This window comes from Manis pentadactyla, chromosome 4 (assembly GCF_030020395.1).
Source record: "Manis pentadactyla isolate mManPen7 chromosome 4, mManPen7.hap1, whole genome shotgun sequence".
Taxonomy (NCBI): domain Eukaryota; kingdom Metazoa; phylum Chordata; class Mammalia; order Pholidota; family Manidae; genus Manis; species Manis pentadactyla.
Window position 1 is genome coordinate 51,796,666 of NC_080022.1, and position 18,716 is coordinate 51,815,381.

An 18,716-nucleotide genomic window follows, 5' to 3' on the forward strand; every position below is an offset into this window, starting at 1 on the left:
AGTTATTACAAAATATTTTGCATATTAAATTTATTAAGAATCGTATATATTGAAGTTACTACAAAATATTTTGCATATTAACAGGCTTTTATATTTTATAGACAAGATGCTTACATTTGAAAAGTATTTTTCTAATGTTATCAAACAGATTGTTAATAATAATATTAAGTCCAGCTTATATGATATTTATAAAATTATAATCACAAAAGGCTAGTTTCTTTTCTTCAGAATGTTATGTTCTCTACTCCAGGGATCAGAGCACAGTGTTTTATAAAAGGACTGATAGTAAATATTTTAGGCTTTGCAGGGCATGTAAGGCTCTGTTATCCATTTTTCTTTTCTTTTTTGGTTTTACAACCCTAGAAAGCTATAAAAACCATTCTTAGCCTGTAGGCTGTACAAAAACAGGCCAGAGGTCATATTTGGTCTATGGGTTATAGTTTGCTGATCCTTCTTCTATATTAACACATACAAACATGCATAATAAGATATGTTGTTAAAAAATTATAAAGATACAGTTAAGTAAAAATATTGATATTTGTCTAATTTGTATTATACAATTTGTATATCAGTAGTTTGCATAATTTCCTTTTACAGATTGTTGTGATGTTTTTCATATCATGTTCTCAATGATATGAAAACATTACACTCACTTAGAAGTGTTTTTCAAGTAAAAAAAAGCAGTTTTACTTATGCAATTCTAAGACTTTAGATTAGAAAATCCATTTGTTCAGGTTATATAGGTTTTTGAATGAAGGAAAATAGGTCATGCTATTGTTTAAAGAAATGAAAAAAAGTGTGAAAGTTTCATATGTACCAGAGGACAATAATGCAGTAATTCACTGCTAGTTAGTAATGTAAGTTAATATGAAGCAAACCTTGAAGCATATTGTTATACCACTGGTTGGAAAACATTTAATATAGCCAGGTGAGTGAGTGAGAGAAATCCTTTTTTTGGGGGGTGGGATTTACAGCTTTATACCCTAGAATTTTTCACATATTTTGTAGCTTATATTTTAATGTTCTTTGAGTAATTTCGTGTAGCATTCTAGTTGGAAGAAATTGACCTGAGTTTTGATACCATTCAAGTAGTTTTGAAAAGATTATAGGTTAAAGAGGAAAGTTAAGAAAATGATGACTTTCTTTTCCCTTAAGTTAAATCGTTAGTTATTAACTGGAAATGTTAGTTAGGATTTTAAAGGATGATGCTTGTTATTTTTCTTAGAAAAGCAGTTGAAGAAGCAAGACACCCTGATTTACAAGGAATAACTATTTATGTTGCGCAAGATTGTACAGGTGAGGAAAGTATGTAATTCTAATTTTTATCTGTTTATTTGGTCAGACTTTAAAAAATTTAGATATAATTAACATGTAACACTGTTATTTTCAGGTGTACAACATAATATTTGATATTTGTGTATATTGAAAAATAGTCACAATAAGTCTAGTTAACATCTGTCACCATACATATTTAAAAAAACTTTTTCATTACATTTTCTATATCCATTCATACATCACTGGACACTTAAATTTCTTCCATATATTGGCTATTGTAAGTAATGCTGCAGTGAACATGGGGGTGCATATATCTTTTTGAGTTAGTGTTTTTGTTTTCTTCAGGTAAATATCCAGAAATGGAATTGCTGGATCATTTAGTAGCTCTATTTTTAATTTTATATGGAACATCCATACTGTTTTCCATAGTGGCTGTACCAATTTACATTCCTACCCACAGTAACTGTTCCCTTTTCTCCACATCCTTGCTAACACTTGTTATTTTTTTTTTTTTTGTCTTTTTGTTATAGCTATTCTAAAAGTGTGAGGTGATGTCTCATTGTGGTTTTGATTTGCATTTCCTTGATGATTAGTGATGTTGAGCATCTTTTCATGTGTCTGTTGTCCAGCTTTGGAAAATGTCTTCTTTGGAAAAATGTGTATTCATATCTTTTGCCCAATTTTAAATAAGATTTTGTTGTTGTTGTTACTGTGTTATATGAGTTTTTTATATATTTTGAATACCGATCTCTTATGAGACACATGATTTGCAAGTATTTTCTTGTGTTTGGTAGGGTGCCGTTTTATTTTGTTGGTGATTTACTTTGCTGTGTGGAAGCTTTTTAGTTTGATGTATTCCCACTTGTTTATTTTTGCTTTTGTTGATTTGCTTTTGGTTTCAAGTCCAAAAAATCATCTCTGAGACCAATGTCAAGAAGCTTGCCACCTGTGTTCTCTTTTAGGAGTTTTATGGTTTCAGGTCTTATGTTCAAATCTTTGATCGATTTTGAGTTAATTTTTTTTGTGTATGGTGTGAGATAGTCCAATTTTATTCTTTTACATACGATTGTCTATAGTTTTCCCATCCCCATTTATGTTCGGACTTTTCATATGTATTTAGTTTATCTTAATTATTCTGTGAATGATTATGGAGGTAGGGACTATGTCTTACACATTTTTGTTCCTACTTCGCACCTTACATGTAGTAGGCACTTGTTAAATATTTCTTGATTGAATATACACTAAGAATTATTAGTTCAAATATTAAAATAAGTTCTTAAGAAAAATTTCAGTTGGGTAGGGGGATGGGGAGATGGGTGAGATGGGTGAAGGGGATAAAGAGGAATAAACCTCAAATTACAATGTAAATAGTCACAGGAATGGAAATACAGCACAGAGCATAAAACTGATAATATTGTAATACCTTGGTATAGTAATAGGGATTAACTACAATTACTGTGGTAAGTATATTATTACCAGTTTACTATGGTGTACAACTGAAACCAATATTCTGTATCAACTATATTCTAATAAAAAAAGTTCAAATAAAAAAAGAGATTCTAGGTTCATTAGAACAAGCTACTTGGAAAAAAATAAAAAACATTCTAATATTTAAATGACAACTTGGGAAAACTTAACATAAGTATATACTTGGGCTGCATGTCTGCCAGATACTATCTCATTGGTGGATGTGTTTCAAGGAAGGAAAATTCTCAGCTTTGTATGTTTCTCACTAGTACTTAAGCAAATCATCTGATAAAGATTCAACTGTTGTGCAGAATTTTGCTTTGTTTTATTGTTTCAGGTCTTCTGTTGAAAGACTAGTATCTATAGTGATTTTGAAACTTAGTTGGGGATAAAATAAAGACATTGAGCTCCTAATAAAATAAAAGTACCTTCAAAATAATGCAACTTATGTGATTAAATTTACTTTTTACAGAAATTCTGTTAACAGGATAAAATATGTTAATGTTTTGGGAAAATTAAGTATCTTTTCAATCATGTTTCATATAAGGGTATTTACAAAATGCTTGAGGTTATCCTTCCCTAACTGACTAGTGTTCCTAGTTTGGAAATAATGGTTACCAAATATACATACATTTTGTTTGGCCTTTTGTTAAGGTTAATTAGTTTTTAAGAAAGACTAATAGCCATGATTACAGCCATATGAACATGAAAATTGTACATCTTCAGATGAATGTGTGAGTTTTACAGGTTCTATGTTTCTCAAATAGGAAATCTTGCAAATAAAATTTGCTGTGTTAAGAGTTCTAATTAAGCCAAAGGATGTACTTAAACAATTAGTCTTTAAATAAATTCATGAATTTGCCTTTTGTGCTTTTATTGATATCAGTCAGCTTTGGTCTTTAAGTGTTACATGTTGTTAGTTAACACAAAGTTAGTCATTATATAAATGGTTTGTGTAATTTAAAGTAGATCTTATATTTAACATTGACGTTAAGAGTCCTCAAGGGAGAGTTTATATTAATATAATATATTTCGGTACATTGTAGGGTCAGGAGTTATGTGAAGCCAGATTTTATTAATTTCTGTCCATCTACTCATTAGTGTTTTTTTTTTTTTTAAGTTATAAAGTCTTTATTTTCTTTTTTTTTTTTTTTTTTTTTTTAATAATTATTTTTTATTGAAGGGTAGTTGACACACAGTATTACATTACATGAGTTTCAAGTGTACAACACAGTGGTAGAACATTTATATACATAATTCTAGGTTCCAGCTATCACCCTACCAGGCTGTTACAATATCTTGACTATATTCCTTATGCTATACATTACATCCCGGTTACTAATTTATTTTACCATTGGAAGTCTGTCCTTTTTTTTTTTTTTTTTGTGAGGGCATCTCTCATATTTATTGATCAAATGGTTGTTAACGACAATAAAATTCTGTATAGGGGAGTCAATGCTCAATGCACAATCATTATTCCACCCCAAGCCTAATTTTTGTCAGTCTCCAATCTTCTGAGGCATAACAAACAAGTTTTTACATGTAGAACAAATTCTTACATAATGAATAAGTTACATAGTGAACAGTACAAGGGCAGTCATCACAGAAACTTTCGGTTTTGCTCATGCATTATGAACTATAAACAGTCAGTTCAAATATGAATACTCATTTGGTTTTTATACTTGATTTATATGTGGATACCACATTTCTCTCTTTATTATTATTATTTTTAATAAAATGCTGAAGTGGTAGGTAGATACAAGATAAAGGTAGAAAACATAGTTTAGTGTTGTAAGAGAGCACATGTAGATGATCAGGTGTGTGCCTGTAGACTATGTGTTAATCCAAGCTAGACCAGGGCAATAAAACATCCACGTATGCAGAAGATTTCTCTCAGAACGGGGGGGTGAGGTTCTAAGCCTCACCTCTGTTGATCCCCAATTTCTCACCTGATGGCCCCCCTGCGACTGTGCCTGTCTTAGGTTGTTCCTCCCTTGAGGAATCTTACCCGTCTCTGGCTAACCAGTCATCTTCCGGGGCCATACAGGGAAATGTGAAGTTGGTAAGTGAGAGAGAAGCCTTATTGTTTGAAAAAGTTAGCTTTTTACTTCTTTGCATATTTATGCCCTGTGGCTTCTATGCCCAGCATTTGTCTTGAGGTATCTTTACCACTTGGAAGAATTATGATACTCGGTAAATTTGATATGAGGCACGAATTCTATTTAAGGGTTGTAATTAGGAGGGAAGAAGAAAAGCTATAGAAGTAGCAGGCGGAAGAAAACATGGGAAGATTGATTATTTCTTTGATATATCTTCTTGTAGAGTAACTTCAGCATGTATAGGTTTTAAGCTACTACTTAAATTGCACACACACATTAACATAATAGGAGTATAGTTACATAACCAAAGCATATCTGTAATTACCAGCCATCTGCAGTGAAACCAAGAAAACCAGTTAGGCACCTTAGGCATTTGTGAAAACTTATCTATGATATGGTGGATATTGTCCAAATGAACTTGAACAGTCTGAGAGAAATCAGACAAATTAAAACAACCCATTCCTGGGGACTGTTCACATTCCATATGTTCTTTTAACAATAAATAGTTTGTAGTTGTAAGACTTTGGAGCGCTACAATTTGCACTTCTCCAAATTCTTGGTTGAGTTCCAACAGTATAGATCCAGTCCAATTTTGTTGTTTTACTGTATGCACAGGCCAGCTTAGATATCTCCTTCCTCATTCCCATGGCAGGTCCAGGAACTGGTGGGATGAGTGCATCTACAGCTGTAGCAGTGCGTGGATCTTTGTTGGGGTTTTTTGATGATCATCTTCTGGCATGAGTCTTCCAGAGGGTGCAGATGTTGGAAGTTCTTTTTCATATCGTATCTTAGTTAATTTTCGGGGTAGCCCAATTAGGCTTTGATCCTCTGTATAAACACAAACAGACCCTTTGCCTACACTTTTATATGCCCTTTATACCCTTGTGTAGAACTCGTTGGAGGTTACCACACAGGAACTGCCCTTTTTTTTTTTTTTTTTTTGCTATCACTAATCTACACTTACATGACGAATATTATGTTTACTAGGCTCTCCCCTATACCAGGTCTCCCCTATAAACCCCTTTACAGTAACTGTCCATCAGCATAGCAAAATGTTGTAGAATCACTACTTGCCTTCTCTGTGTTGTACAGCCCTCCCTTTTCTCCTACCCCCCCATGCATGTTAATCTTAATACCCCCCTACTTCTCCCCCCCTTATCCCTCCCTACCCACCCATCCTCCCCAGTCCCTTTCCCTTTGGTACCTGTTAGTCCATTCTTGAGTTCTGTGATTCTGCTGCTGTTTTGTTCCTTCAGTTTTTCCTTTGTTCTTATATTCCACAGATAAGTGAAATCATTTGGTATTTCTCTTTCTCCGCTTGGCTTGTTTCACTGAGCATAATACCCTCCAGCTCCATCCATGTTGCTGCAAATGATTGGATTTGCCCTTTTCTTATAGCTGAGTAGTATTCCATTGTGTATATGTACCACATCTTCTTTATCCATTCATCTATTGATGGACATTTAGGTTGCTTCCAATTCTTGGCTATTGTGAATAGTGCTGCAATAAACATAGGGGTGCATCTGTCTTTCTCAAACTTGATTGCTGCATTCTTAGGGTAAATTCCTAGGAGTGGAATTCCTGGGTCAAATGGTAAGTCTGTTTTGAGCATTTTGATGTACCTCCATACTGCTTTCCACAATGGTTGAACTAACTTACATTCCCACCAGCAGTGTAGGAGGGTTCCCCTTTCTCCACAGCCTCGCCAACATTTGTTGTTGTTTGTCTTTTGGATGGCAGCCATCCTTACTGGTGTGAGGTGATACCTCATTGTAGTTTTAATTTGCATTTCTCTGATAATTAGCGATGTGGAGCATCTTTTCATGTGTCTGTTGGCCATCTGTATTTCTTTTTTGGAGAACTGTCTGTTCAGTTCCTCTGCCCATTTTTTAATTGGGTTATTTGTTTTTTGTTTGTTGAGGCGTGAGAGCTCCTTATATATTCTGGACGTCAAGCCTTTATCGGATGTGTCATTTTCAAATATATTCTCCCATACTGTAGGGATCCTTCTTGTTCTATTGATGGTGTCTTTTGCTGTACAGAAGCTTTTCAGCTTAATATAGTCCCACTTACTCATTTTTGCTGTTGTTTTCCTTGCCCGGGGAGATATGTTCAAGAAGAGGTCACTCATGTTTATGTCTAAGAGGTTTTCGCCTATGTTTTCTTCCAGGAGTTTAATGGTTTCCTGGCTTACATTCAGGTCTTTGATCCATTTTGAGTTTACTTTTGTATATGGGGTTAGACAATGGTCCAGTTTCATTCTCCTACATGTAGCTGTCCAGTTTTGCCAGCACCACCTGTTGAAGAGACTGTCATTTCGCCATTGTATGTCCATGGCTCCTTTATCAAATATTAATTGACCATATATGTCTGGGTTAATGTCTGGATTCTCTAGTCTGTTCCATTGGTCTGTGGCTCTGCTCTTGTGCCAGTACCAAATTGTCTTGATTACTATGGCTTTATAGTAGAGCTTGAAGTTGGGGAGTGAGATCCCCCCTACTTTATTCTTCTTTCTCAGGATTGCTTTGGCTATTCGGGGTCTTTGGTGTTTCCATATGAATTTTTGAATTATTTGTTCCAGTTCATTGAAGAATGTTGCTGGTAGTTTCATAGGGATTGCATCAAATCTGTATATTGCTTTGGGCAGGATGGCCATTTTAACGATATTAATTCTTCCTAGCCACGAGCGTGGGATGAGTTTCCATCTGTTAGTGTCCCCTTTAATTTCTCTTAAGAGTGACTTGTAGTTTTCAGAGTATAAGTCTTTCACTTCTTTGGTTAGGTTTATTCCTAGGTATTTTATTTTTTTTGATGCAATTGTGAATGGAGTTGTTTTCCTGATTTCTCTCTCTGTTGGTTCATTGTTAGTGTATAGGAAAGCCACAGATTTCTGTGTGTTGATTTTGTATCCTGCGACTTTGCTGTATTCCGATATCAGTTCTAGTAGTTTTGGGGTGGAGTCTTTAGGGTTTTTTATGTACAGTATCATGTCATCTGCAAATAGTGACAGTTTAACTTCTTCTTTACCAATCTGGATTCCTTGTATTTCTTTATTTTGTCTGATTGCCGTGGCTAGGACCTCCAGTACTATGTTAAATAACAGTGGAGAGAGTGGGCATCCCTGTCTAGTTCCCGATCTCAGAGGAAATGCTTTCAGCTTCTCGCTGTTCAATATAATGTTGGCTGTGGGTTTATCATAGATGGCCTTTATTATGTTGAGGTACTTGCCCTCTATTCCCATTTTGCTGAGAGTTTTTAACATGAATGGATGTTGAACTTTGTCAAATGCTTTTTCAGCATCTATGGAGATGATCATGTGGTTTTTGTCTTTCTTTTTGTTGATGTGGTGGATGATGTTGATGGACTTTCGAATGTTGTACCATCCTTGCATCCCTGGAATGAATCCCACTTGGTCATGGTGTATGATCCTTTTGATGTATTTTTGAATTCGGTTTGCTAATATTTTGTTGAGTATTTTTGCATCTACGTTCATCAGGGATATTGGTCTGTAGTTTTCTTTTTTGGTGGGGTCTTTGCCTGGTTTTGGTATTAGGGTGATGTTAGCTTCATAGAATGAGTTTGGGAGTATCCCCTCCTCCTCTATTTTTTGGAAGACTTTAAGGAGAATGGGTATTATGTCTTCCCTGTATGTCTGATAAAATTCCGAGGTAAATCCATCTGGCCCGGGGGTTTTGTTCTTTGGTAGTTTTTTGATTACCTCTTCAATTTCATTGCTGGTAATTGGTCTGTTTAGATTTTCTGTTTCTTCCTGGGTCAATCTTGGAAGGTTATATTTTTCTAGGAAGTTGTCCATTTCTCCTAGGTTTCCCAGCTTGTTAGCATATAGGTTTTCATAGTATTCTCCAATAATTCTTTGCATTTCCGTGGGGTCCGTCGTGATTTTTCCTTTCTCGTTTCTGATACTGTTGATTTGTGTTGACTCTCTTTTCTTCTTAATAAGTCTGGCTAGAGGCTTATCTATTTTGTTTATTTTCTCGAAGAACCAGCTCTTGGTTTCATTGATTTTTGCTATTGTTTTATTCTTCTCAATTTTATTTATTTCTTCTCTGGTCTTTATTATGTCCCTCCTTCTCCTGACCTTAGGCCTCATCTGTTCTTCTTTTTCCAATTTTGATAATTGTGACATTAGACCATTCATTTGGGATTGCTCTTCCTTTTTTAAATATGCTTGGATTGCTATATACTTTCCTCTTAAGACTGCTTTTGCTGTGTCCCACAGAAGTTGGGGCTTAGTGTTGTTGTTGTCATTTGTTTCCATATATTGCTGGATCTCCATTTTGATTTGGTCATTGATCCATTGATTATTTAGGAGCGTGTTGTTAAGCCTCCATGTGTTTGTGAGCCTCTTTGCTTTCTTTGTACAGTTTATTTCTAGTTTTATGCCTTTGTGGTCTGAAAAGTTGGTTGGTAGGATTTCAATCTTTTGGAATTTTCTGAGGCTCTTTTTGTGGCCTAGTATGTGGTCTATTCTGGAGAATGTTCCATGTGCACTTGAGAAGAATGTATATCCCGCTGCTTTTGGATGTAGAGTTCTATAGATGTCTATTAGGTCCATCTGCTCTACTGTGTTGTTCAGTGCTTCCGTGTCCTTACTTATTTTCTGCCCAGTGGATCTATCCTTTGGGGTGAGTGGTGTGTTGAAGTCTCCTAGAATGAATGCATTGCAGTCTATATCCCCCTTTAGTTCTGTTAGTATTTGTTTCACATATGCTGGTGCTCCTGTGTTGGGTGCATATATATTTAGAATGGTTATATCCTCTTGTTTGACTGAGCCCTTTATCATTATGTAGTGTCCTTCTTTATCTCTTGTTACTTTCTTTGTTTTGAAGTCTATTTTGTCTGATATTAGTACTGCAACCCCTGCTTTCTTCTCACTGTTGTTTGCTTGAAATATGTTTTTCCATCCCTTGACTTTTAGTCTGTACATGTCTTTGGGTTTGAGGTGAGTTTCTTGTAAGCAGCATATAGATGGGTCTTGCTTTTTTATCCATTCTGTTACTCTGTGTCTTTTGATTGGTGCATTCAACCCATTAACATTTAGGGTGACTATTGAAAGATATGTACTTATTGCCATTGCAGGCTTTAAATTCGTGGTTACCAAAGGTTCAAGGTTAGCCTCTTTAGTATCTTACTGCCTAACTTAGCTCGCTTATTGAGCTGTTATATACACTGTCTGGAGATTCTTTTCTTCTCTCCCTTCTTGTTCCTCCTCCTCGATTCTTCATATGTTGGGTGTTTTGTGCTGTGCTCTTTCTAGGAGTGCTCCCATCTAGAGCAGTCCCTGTAAGATGTTCTGTAGAGGTGGTTTGTGGAAAGCAAATTCCCTCAGCTTTTGTTTGTCTGGGACTTGTTTAATCCCACCGTCATATTTGAATGATAGTCGTGCTGGATACAGTATCCTTGGTTCAAGGCCCTTCTGTTTCATTGTATTAAATATATCATGCCATTCTCTTCTGGCCTGTAGGGTTTCTGTTGAGAAATCTGACGTTAGCCTGATGGGTTTCCCTTTATAGGTGACCTTTTTCTCTCTAGCTGCCTTTAACACTCTTTCCTTGTCCTTGATCTTTGCCATTTTAATTATTATGTGTCTTGGTGTTGCCCTTCTTGGATCCTTTCTGTTGGGGGTTCTGTGTATTTCCATGGTCTGTTTGATTACTTCCTCCCCCAGTGTGGGGAAGTTTTCAGCAATTATTTCTTCTAAGATACTTTCCATCTCTTTGCCTCTCTCTTCTTCTTCTGGGACCCCTATAATACGGATATTGCTCCTTTTAGATTGGTCACACAGTTCTCTTAATATTGTTTCATTCCTGGAGATCCTTTTGTCTCTCTCTATGTCAGCTTCCATGCGTTCCTGTTCTCTGATTTCAATTCCATCAATGGCCTCTTGCATTCTATCCATTCTGCTTATAAACCCTTCCAGAGTTTGTTTCATTTCTGCGATCTCCTTTCTGGCATCTGTGATCTCTTTCCGGACTTCATCCCATTTTTCTTGCGTATTTCTCTGCATCTCTGTCAGCATGTTTATGATTCTTATTTTGAATTCTTTGTCAGGAAGACTGGTTAGGTCTGTCTCCTTCTCTGGTGTTGTCTCTGTGATCTTTGTCTGCCTGTAGCTTTGCCTTTTCATGGTGATAGGAATAGTCTGCAGAACTGGGACGAGTGACGGCTGGAAGGACTTCCTTTCTTGTTGGTTTGTGGCCCTCCTCTCCTGGGAGAACAGCGGCCTCTAGTGGCTTGTGCTGCGCAGCTGCGCGCAGACAGAGTTTCTGCTTCCTGCCCGGCTGCTATGGAGTTAATCTCCGCTGTTGCTGTGGGCGTGGCCTGGCTCGGGCAGCTACTCCAAAATGGTGGAGTCGCGTTGGAGCAGGAGCTGCTGGGAGGCTATTTATCTCCGTAAGGGGCCTCCCTGCTCCCTGCAGCCCAGGGGTTAGGGTGCCCAGAGGTCCCGGATTCCCTACCTCTGGATTAAGTGGCCCGCCCTGCCCCTTTAAGACTTCCAAAAAGCACCCGCCAAAACAAAACAACGACCACAAAAAAAAACAAGAAAAAAAATTTTTTTAATTAAAAAAAAAAAAATTTTTAATTAAAAAAAAAAAGGTGGTTGTTCGTTTTTCTTTATTCTCCGGTGCCAGCCTCAGGCCTCTGCTCACCGGTCTTTCTGCCCTGTTTCCCTAATATTGGGGTCCCTGTCCCTTTAAGACTTCCAAACAGCGCTCGCCAAAACAAAGCAGCAAAAAAGCAAAAAAAAAAAAAATGGTCGCGCGCTTTTCTTATGTCCTCTGTCGCCCAGCCTCCAGTGCCTGCTCACTGTTCTTGCTGCCCTGTTTTCCCAGTATCGAGGGCCCTACACTCTGGCCCGGATGGCTGGGGCTGGGTGTTCGGCAGCCCTGGGCTCCGTCTCCCTCCCGCTCTGCCTGCTCTTCTCCCGCCGGGAGCTGGGGGGAGGGGCGCTCGGCTCCCGCGGGGCCGGGGCTTGTATCTTACCCCCTTCGCGAGGCGGTGGGTTCTCTCAGGTGCGGATGTGGTCTGGATATTGTCCTGTGTCCTCTGGTCTTTATTCTAGGAAGGGTTGTCTTTGTTATATTTTCATAGATATATGTTGTTTTGGGAGGAGATTTCCGCTGCTCTACTCACGCCGCCATCTTCCGCCCCCTCCCTCATTAGTGTTTTTAAGCCTCACTTTCCATTCATTTTCTTATCCTTTCATTCTACATCTATTCCTTTATAATCTCATCTGTTTTCCATGGCTTTAAATAGTTAGGACTATGCACTATACAACTAGGATTTTAGGGCTACATTTCTAGTGCTACTTACACTAAGTGAGATAATTTGTATTTTCTCCTTCCCTTCAGGTATTTCCATTTACATGTCCACAAACACTTCAAATACAGCATAGTTAAAACTAAACTTATCATTTCCCTCTACCTTCCCCTTTCTTGCTATTTTCTCTTCACTAATAGTATCATGTCCAAATGTCCATATAGTCATTCTTGACTCTTTTGTTGTTTCTTATATCTAGCCAGTCAACCAAAGCTTAACAATTATACTTTAAAAAAGCCCCTGAATTCTGTTCTCTCTTCTCTAGTCTCATTGATTTAGATCAGACATTTATCTCTAACTGGACTTTAACTTGACTTTCCTATCTTTTCTCTTTTTGATCCACTTGATCAAAAGAAATTGATCATGCTCCTTAATTTAAAAATCTGTGACTGTTTAATAACTCTAGTCTAAAATTTTATTAGCATCTAAAGCATATAAAGTAGTTTACAGTTTGACCTGTCCTACATTTCCAGCATCTGCTCCCAGTACTATCTTCCATGCTGATACACCAAAGTACTGTCAACCCTCAGACCATTCCTTGGACATATATTAAATTTTTACCATACCATATATTATTGCCTTTGCTTAGAATGCCCTTTATTGTTAAAATGCTGCTTGTTAACTTTTACTCATTCTTTAAGAACATGCTCAAAGGTTACACCTTTTGTGAAGCCTTTGCCAACTCCCATCAGGCAGAATTAGCTTATTTTTCTGTGCTCTGTAATATTTTAGAAATACCTCTATTAAATATTAGGCTTACAATTCACTAATATGACCTTTTGATTATCTGTTATCTCCTCATAGATCAATGATTAAGGTAGCAGGTGGAGGGGGAAGCTATGAATCACTGTTATGAAATTAAGACTATTCCATAGCCTTTACCTATATTGGAAATGGAGGAAAAACACCAGAATGATTGAGCCAGATCCTTTGAAATCATTTGCATTTATAACCTCCCAGGACAGAAAACTTAAATAAATATCAAGCCCTCAATAAATGTTGAATGAAGGTGAAGAGTAAGAAGCATTTGAAAAGAAGAAATTGTATATGACAGTGGTAATATTATTATTTTGTCTTACTTGTGGTAGTATTTGTCTCTGAAGGGAAAGCTCCTTTGATTGGAGTGTGTGATAGTTGAGAAAAGTCAAAGATAAGGGTTGGACATGTGTGCACTGCCTCAGAAAAATGAGAGAATTTAAATGTTTATAATTGTAAGCCACTACTGAGTGATTTGGAAAAAGTAAAATGATAGAACTGAAACATGGAAAGAACTATTGTATTTTGTAGCTTTGGTTTAGACAGAGAGATAGGGAAACTGGTGAACAGAAGAATTTGATAGCTCATAATCTAAATTTGGAATTTAAAGGGAAGAGCTGGGGCACAAGTGGCAGAATTTGTTCGTCAGCTAACTGTGGCAAGCAGAAGAGTTTGATTAAACTGCCAGGGAGTGTGGGTGTAAAGTAAGTTTCGAATAAAATTTTCTTGTTGAACAAAAATAAAGTTTTGTCTATATCTGTTTCTACAAAATCCTCACTTTTTCTCTTGAACTATTCCACTTAGGCTTTCACATCCATCACTCTTGAAGAAAACTGCTCATAACAACAGTTCAGTGTTGCTAAATCCAGTGATCACTGATCAGTCTTTACATCGCACTATCTGTCAGCATCATTTGACTCAGTGGACCACTTCCTCCTCCTCATAGCATTTTGTTTACTTATTAATTTTCAAAACACTGCTCTTCAAGTTTCCCTTATATCTTCTTCTCCACTCCTTCAGTCTCCTTTGCTGGTTTTTCCTTACCTTCCTGATTTCTAAAATTGATGTGTTGTGTTCACCTTTGCACCTCATCTCTTTTCCTGTGTACAAGGATTTGAATTCACCCAGTCTTACTGCTTTACGGTATCATCTGTATGCTGTCAACACCCAAATTTATAGGTCTATCCCAGATTTCCCCTCAAATCCAGGCTTTTATATACTTAACTGCCTACTCATCTTCCATGCTTTCATGTCTAACAGATACCTCAAGCTTAGTATGTCAACTAAATTTCCGATCCTCCCTCTTATATTTTCTCTTTCTGCAGTTTATTGTCTTTGTAAATGACAGTTTTCTTGTTCTCTTTTCTTAAACTAGAATCATTCAAGTCACCTATGACTCCTTTTTCTCTCTCACATTTTACGTGTACTTTATTATTGAATTCTTTATCTTCAAACTGATTACTTTCACCACATCCACATGACCATCTCATAACCATTCTCTGTCTTCACATTACTGCTTTTGTTCAAGCTACCGTCCTCCCTTGCTGGATTACTACAGTGACTTTCTAACTGTTCTCTGTGCTTTAGACCTTACACCCTACAGCTTATCAACGCTGGAACCAGACTGGTAAAGTATAAGTCAGGTCGGGATGTTGCTTTCTTTAAAAGCTTTTCAGTGGCTTCCCATGTCACTCAAAGTAAAAACTGAAGTCTTTACAATGGCATTGAAGAGTTTACACCATCTGTCTTCATTCTCCCCTAATGTGTAACTTTATCTCCTAACAGCATTTCTTACTATTGTTCCCTTGCTCACTTCTCCCCAGAGGCAATGGGCCTCTTGTTCCTGGAACATGTTACTTATGCTTTTGTCTTAAGGCATTTGCTGATCTTTCTACCTGGAATGCTCTTTCCCCAGATACCTGTATTTCTTGATTTCTTACTTTAAATCTTGACTTAAATGTTGGTTTTCATAAGGCCTTCCCTACCCTCTTATTTTAAATTGCCCTCACCCCTCAGCATTTCTTTCTCCCTGTTTTTCTTCAAAGCACCTGTCGCCATTTGACATAACTTATATTTTACTTCTATGTTCTCTATTTCCTCATATTTGAGTGTATACTCTATGAGGGCAGGGATTTTTCTCTGTTTTGCTCACTCCCTGAAGCCTCTTTGCTGTATAGTAGTAGCTACTCAATAAATATCTGTTGAAAGCCTGAATGCAGTAGGTACTTTTAAACTTGAAACCTTGATAATGATATCAGAGATCAGATGACTGTCTAGTGTAGGGGTAAATGTACATTAGGCCAATTTAGCCAATGTGCATTAGGCTAAAAATGTTTCTGAAAATCATTTTTGTAAAATTTAATACATATTCATTATGTTTTTCTCAGTTTACAGTTCTGATGTAATTGATAAACAGTGTGATTCCATGGCCTCTGATAATACAGATAACAAAGCTGTTATTATTCTAATTCCTGTTAGACTTGGTGGAGAAAAAACCAACATGGACTACTTAGATTTTGTAAAGGTATGAAATAAGAACTAATTTTTCTTTTAAGGCAGCTCTTGCTAATACGAAAAACATAGAATGTTTGCAGTTTTTTTTGTATTAAATGGGTAGTTATGATTTTACAGTTGTAGATTGTAAAGCTTAATATTAGAGATGTGATTTGAAGTGTACAGTGTTCTATGACAAAAGCCTTTAATCTTTGTAGCTAATCAAAGAGACACAAATGCAGCAATGATCATAATGTGTAGTATGTCTACAATTCTCATTATCCTTATTCGTGATTTTTAAAAGTATGTACCTTTGCTAATTCATAAAACCCACATCAAACTCTATCAAGGTAATTACTGAAACAAACTGTGTGTTCTATTACTGCTGCATTATCTCCTAATTTGTTTCCTGTGCCACCATAAGGTCAGTAAATAGAATGGCTATTTATATAGACAGCAATGCTGAAGATTGTGTTGGGGGAGGTTCCAACTTTGTTTTCTTCATGTTAACCAGTTAAAAGTCTGTTCTATTTCAGTATACATAATTCTTTTTTCCAAAAGAAGATGTCTAATTATGTTTTCTTGTTTTGGGCACCACGATACTCAGTTGTTACAAAACTTTAACTTTTGAAATACTTAATTTCTGGTTAATGTTGTAGTATTTATATTATTTTCACAGTTTTAATAAAATTCCTCATATTTTAAAGGCCATAGATGTAATTTCTCTTTGAATGCAGTGTTATAGCATCTAGTAATCTTGAAATAAAGTCTGGATTTATATTTTATGACTTAGGTGAAGCCTCATGGACCCTATATATTTAGGTGACACATCTATTCTTACTCTAGATTATGCTGATTCTAAAAATCTAGAAAAGTTTTCAATATGTGGTATATGGAAGTCTACTAGCTGGTATATTGGCTTTTCCTAGTAGTTACTAAAATTTTGCAGGCATACTTGTTACTGATAATACCAATACTATAATACTGATAATGTGTGAATCCCCTAAATAAAACTGGGGTTTTTGATTTCTAACATGTGGGCTCTTTAGTAGAATTATTGTTGGAATGTGAGAAGTTAGGAACCATTTCATCTAGAGAATCCATTGGGGTTTTGGGACTTCTAGCATGTTGTCATGTCTCAGTAAGTAGTAACCAAATCTGGATTTCCTCTACTTTTTGTACTACCATGAAAAGGTGAGAGATCTTGGGCAATCATGGAACTGACTCTTTGGCCAAACCCCCATTCCTGGTGGAATGGACTGCAGATGGTTTTGAGGCATGTTTTACCTGGCCTAGGGCTTTACTATTTGGTGGTATTGATAGTATTTATTAAGTGGCAGGACAGCCTAATTCTCTTGAATGAGTCATTGGAGCCTGATTCATAGTGAAACGAACCATGGTTAGCTGTTAAAGTGAGCCTCAATACCTAATATATTGGAGGTGCTCAAATATTTAACTCTCATATTTTGTATAACATTTTCAAGACTTTCATACTTGTATAATATATTTTGCTCTCACAATAACTAGACACAGGATCGTCTTTATAAAACAGAAAAGGAAAAGAGGTTAAGTGGTATGTTCAAGTTCAAATAGGAAACTGGTAACAGAGACCAGAACTTTTATCATTTTTCATGTTTTTCCCTAAAATATAGACTTTCAACATGCAACATTTCTTTGAGTTTCTAATTTAATTTACATTATAGTCCACTAAATGAGAGAGCAGTGACTATTCAGACATTTTAGTTTTTCAGTAATCAGGTAAAAAATGGCTGAAATGGATGGGTGAAGTAGTTAGAAAGAGGAATTACATCTCTGGCCTTGAAAAAATGAGGAATTTTATTAAAACTGAAAATAGTATAAATACTACAACATAAACCAGAAAATAGAATTAGGTGTTATAGCCTAGGTGTTATGCTTGGTCAGAGGGTGGTTGGGTCAAAAGCCAAAATGAGAATATGTAAAGAGGCATTCACTTAGAAGTGAAAAAGTAAGTGTATCTAACAGCCCTAAAGGAAAAATAACCTTCCTCTTCCCTTCTCCCTGGTCCGTTTCTGCTTCCTCTCCATGTCTTCTTCCTCCATCTCCTCCCCTCCTTCACCTCTCCCTTTCCTCTCTATCCGTCACCACTCTGTACCTCTCCCTCTCTTGCCCCATCTTCCTAGGCTTCCTTCTCCTCCATCTTTGTCAACTGTTGTATGTTTTCCTGCCAAACCATTGTGCATACATTATACTAACTAAAATTCACCACTCGGTTCTGTTTTTCAATTTTATTAATCAAGGTAATTCCACAGTATTTCAGAGATGGTACCATCTCTTGCTATGTTCTGTAAGGAGACAGAAGTTTGGTGTGGTGCTTTATCAGCCCTTAGTTCAGGAAGTTTATTTATTTATTTATTTATATTTTAAAGGATCTGGAATGAGGAAAATCTAATATGGTCTCTTCAGCAAGACAAATTAGGACTTTCCTTTTTGACTGATTACTGAAATCTTATTTATTGCTTCATGGTTACAGCTCAATAAATTCTCACCACTAGATAACTGTAAAGAAGCTTTTTTAGAAACTGAAAAGTTTTCAAGTTTCCAAAGATACGACTTCTTATACGTAATGGCATTCTAGCTCTTAATCTGCTCCTAAATGTTTATTGCTAAATCCGCTCTAGTCTGTTGCAAAGGAAATACAGTCAAGAACCAAGTCTTTCTTCCATCATTTTGAATCATTCCTTTTCTGGGGAGAGTCCATGATGACTCCTGCTATGTATATTCTCTTCTTTTCCATCTCTGGAGGGCTTAGAGCTTTAACTTCTTCATGGGTCCCTATGTCAGAAACATTGTGTGTCAGCTGATCAGATTGCCTCAAGCTAAATTAAGGCCCTCTCTAATTGTGTTAAGGATTTTTTGTTTGGGGAAAAGCTGTTGAATAATAGAACTAATAATACAATAACTATAACAATAGAATAATAACTGATATTACCAGGTATTTTTTTGTATAATGTCACCTTAATTTATTTTTTAATTAGCTCCAAAATTTTAACCTAATATGCCTTCTGTTTTATTAATTTTTTTAGTTCTCCTTTCTAAAAAACCCTCTGATATTTTCACAAGATTGAAAATATACAAGGTTGTTCTTAGAGGGTTATTTATGACAGTGAGAACCTAGAAAGAAATACTCAAAATGGAGATTTTAAAGCACATTTTGTTAATCTTCATAAACTAGAATATTTTACAGCCATTAAGTATTATAACAGATATCTATCTTTATTGATAAGAAAAGCTGGTTATGATATA

The 18,716-nt window shown here is 36.2% G+C and overlaps 1 protein-coding gene across 5 annotated transcripts in view; it reads left to right on the plus strand.

Moving 5' to 3' along the window:
* ATG4C (autophagy related 4C cysteine peptidase) overlaps positions 1–18,716 on the plus strand; it is a 117,760-nt gene that overhangs the window by 59,941 nt on the left and 39,103 nt on the right. For 4 of the 5 annotated variants that reach the window (XM_036911282.2, XM_057500272.1, XM_036911280.2 and 1 more), the window contains 2 exons: positions 1,226–1,305; positions 15,326–15,462. In XM_036911282.2, coding sequence (XP_036767177.2) covers positions 1,226–1,305; positions 15,326–15,462 — 217 coding nt within the window. The remainder of the gene's footprint in view (positions 1–1,225; positions 1,306–15,325; positions 15,463–18,716) is intronic. The other variant, XM_036911283.2, reaches the window with a different exon arrangement.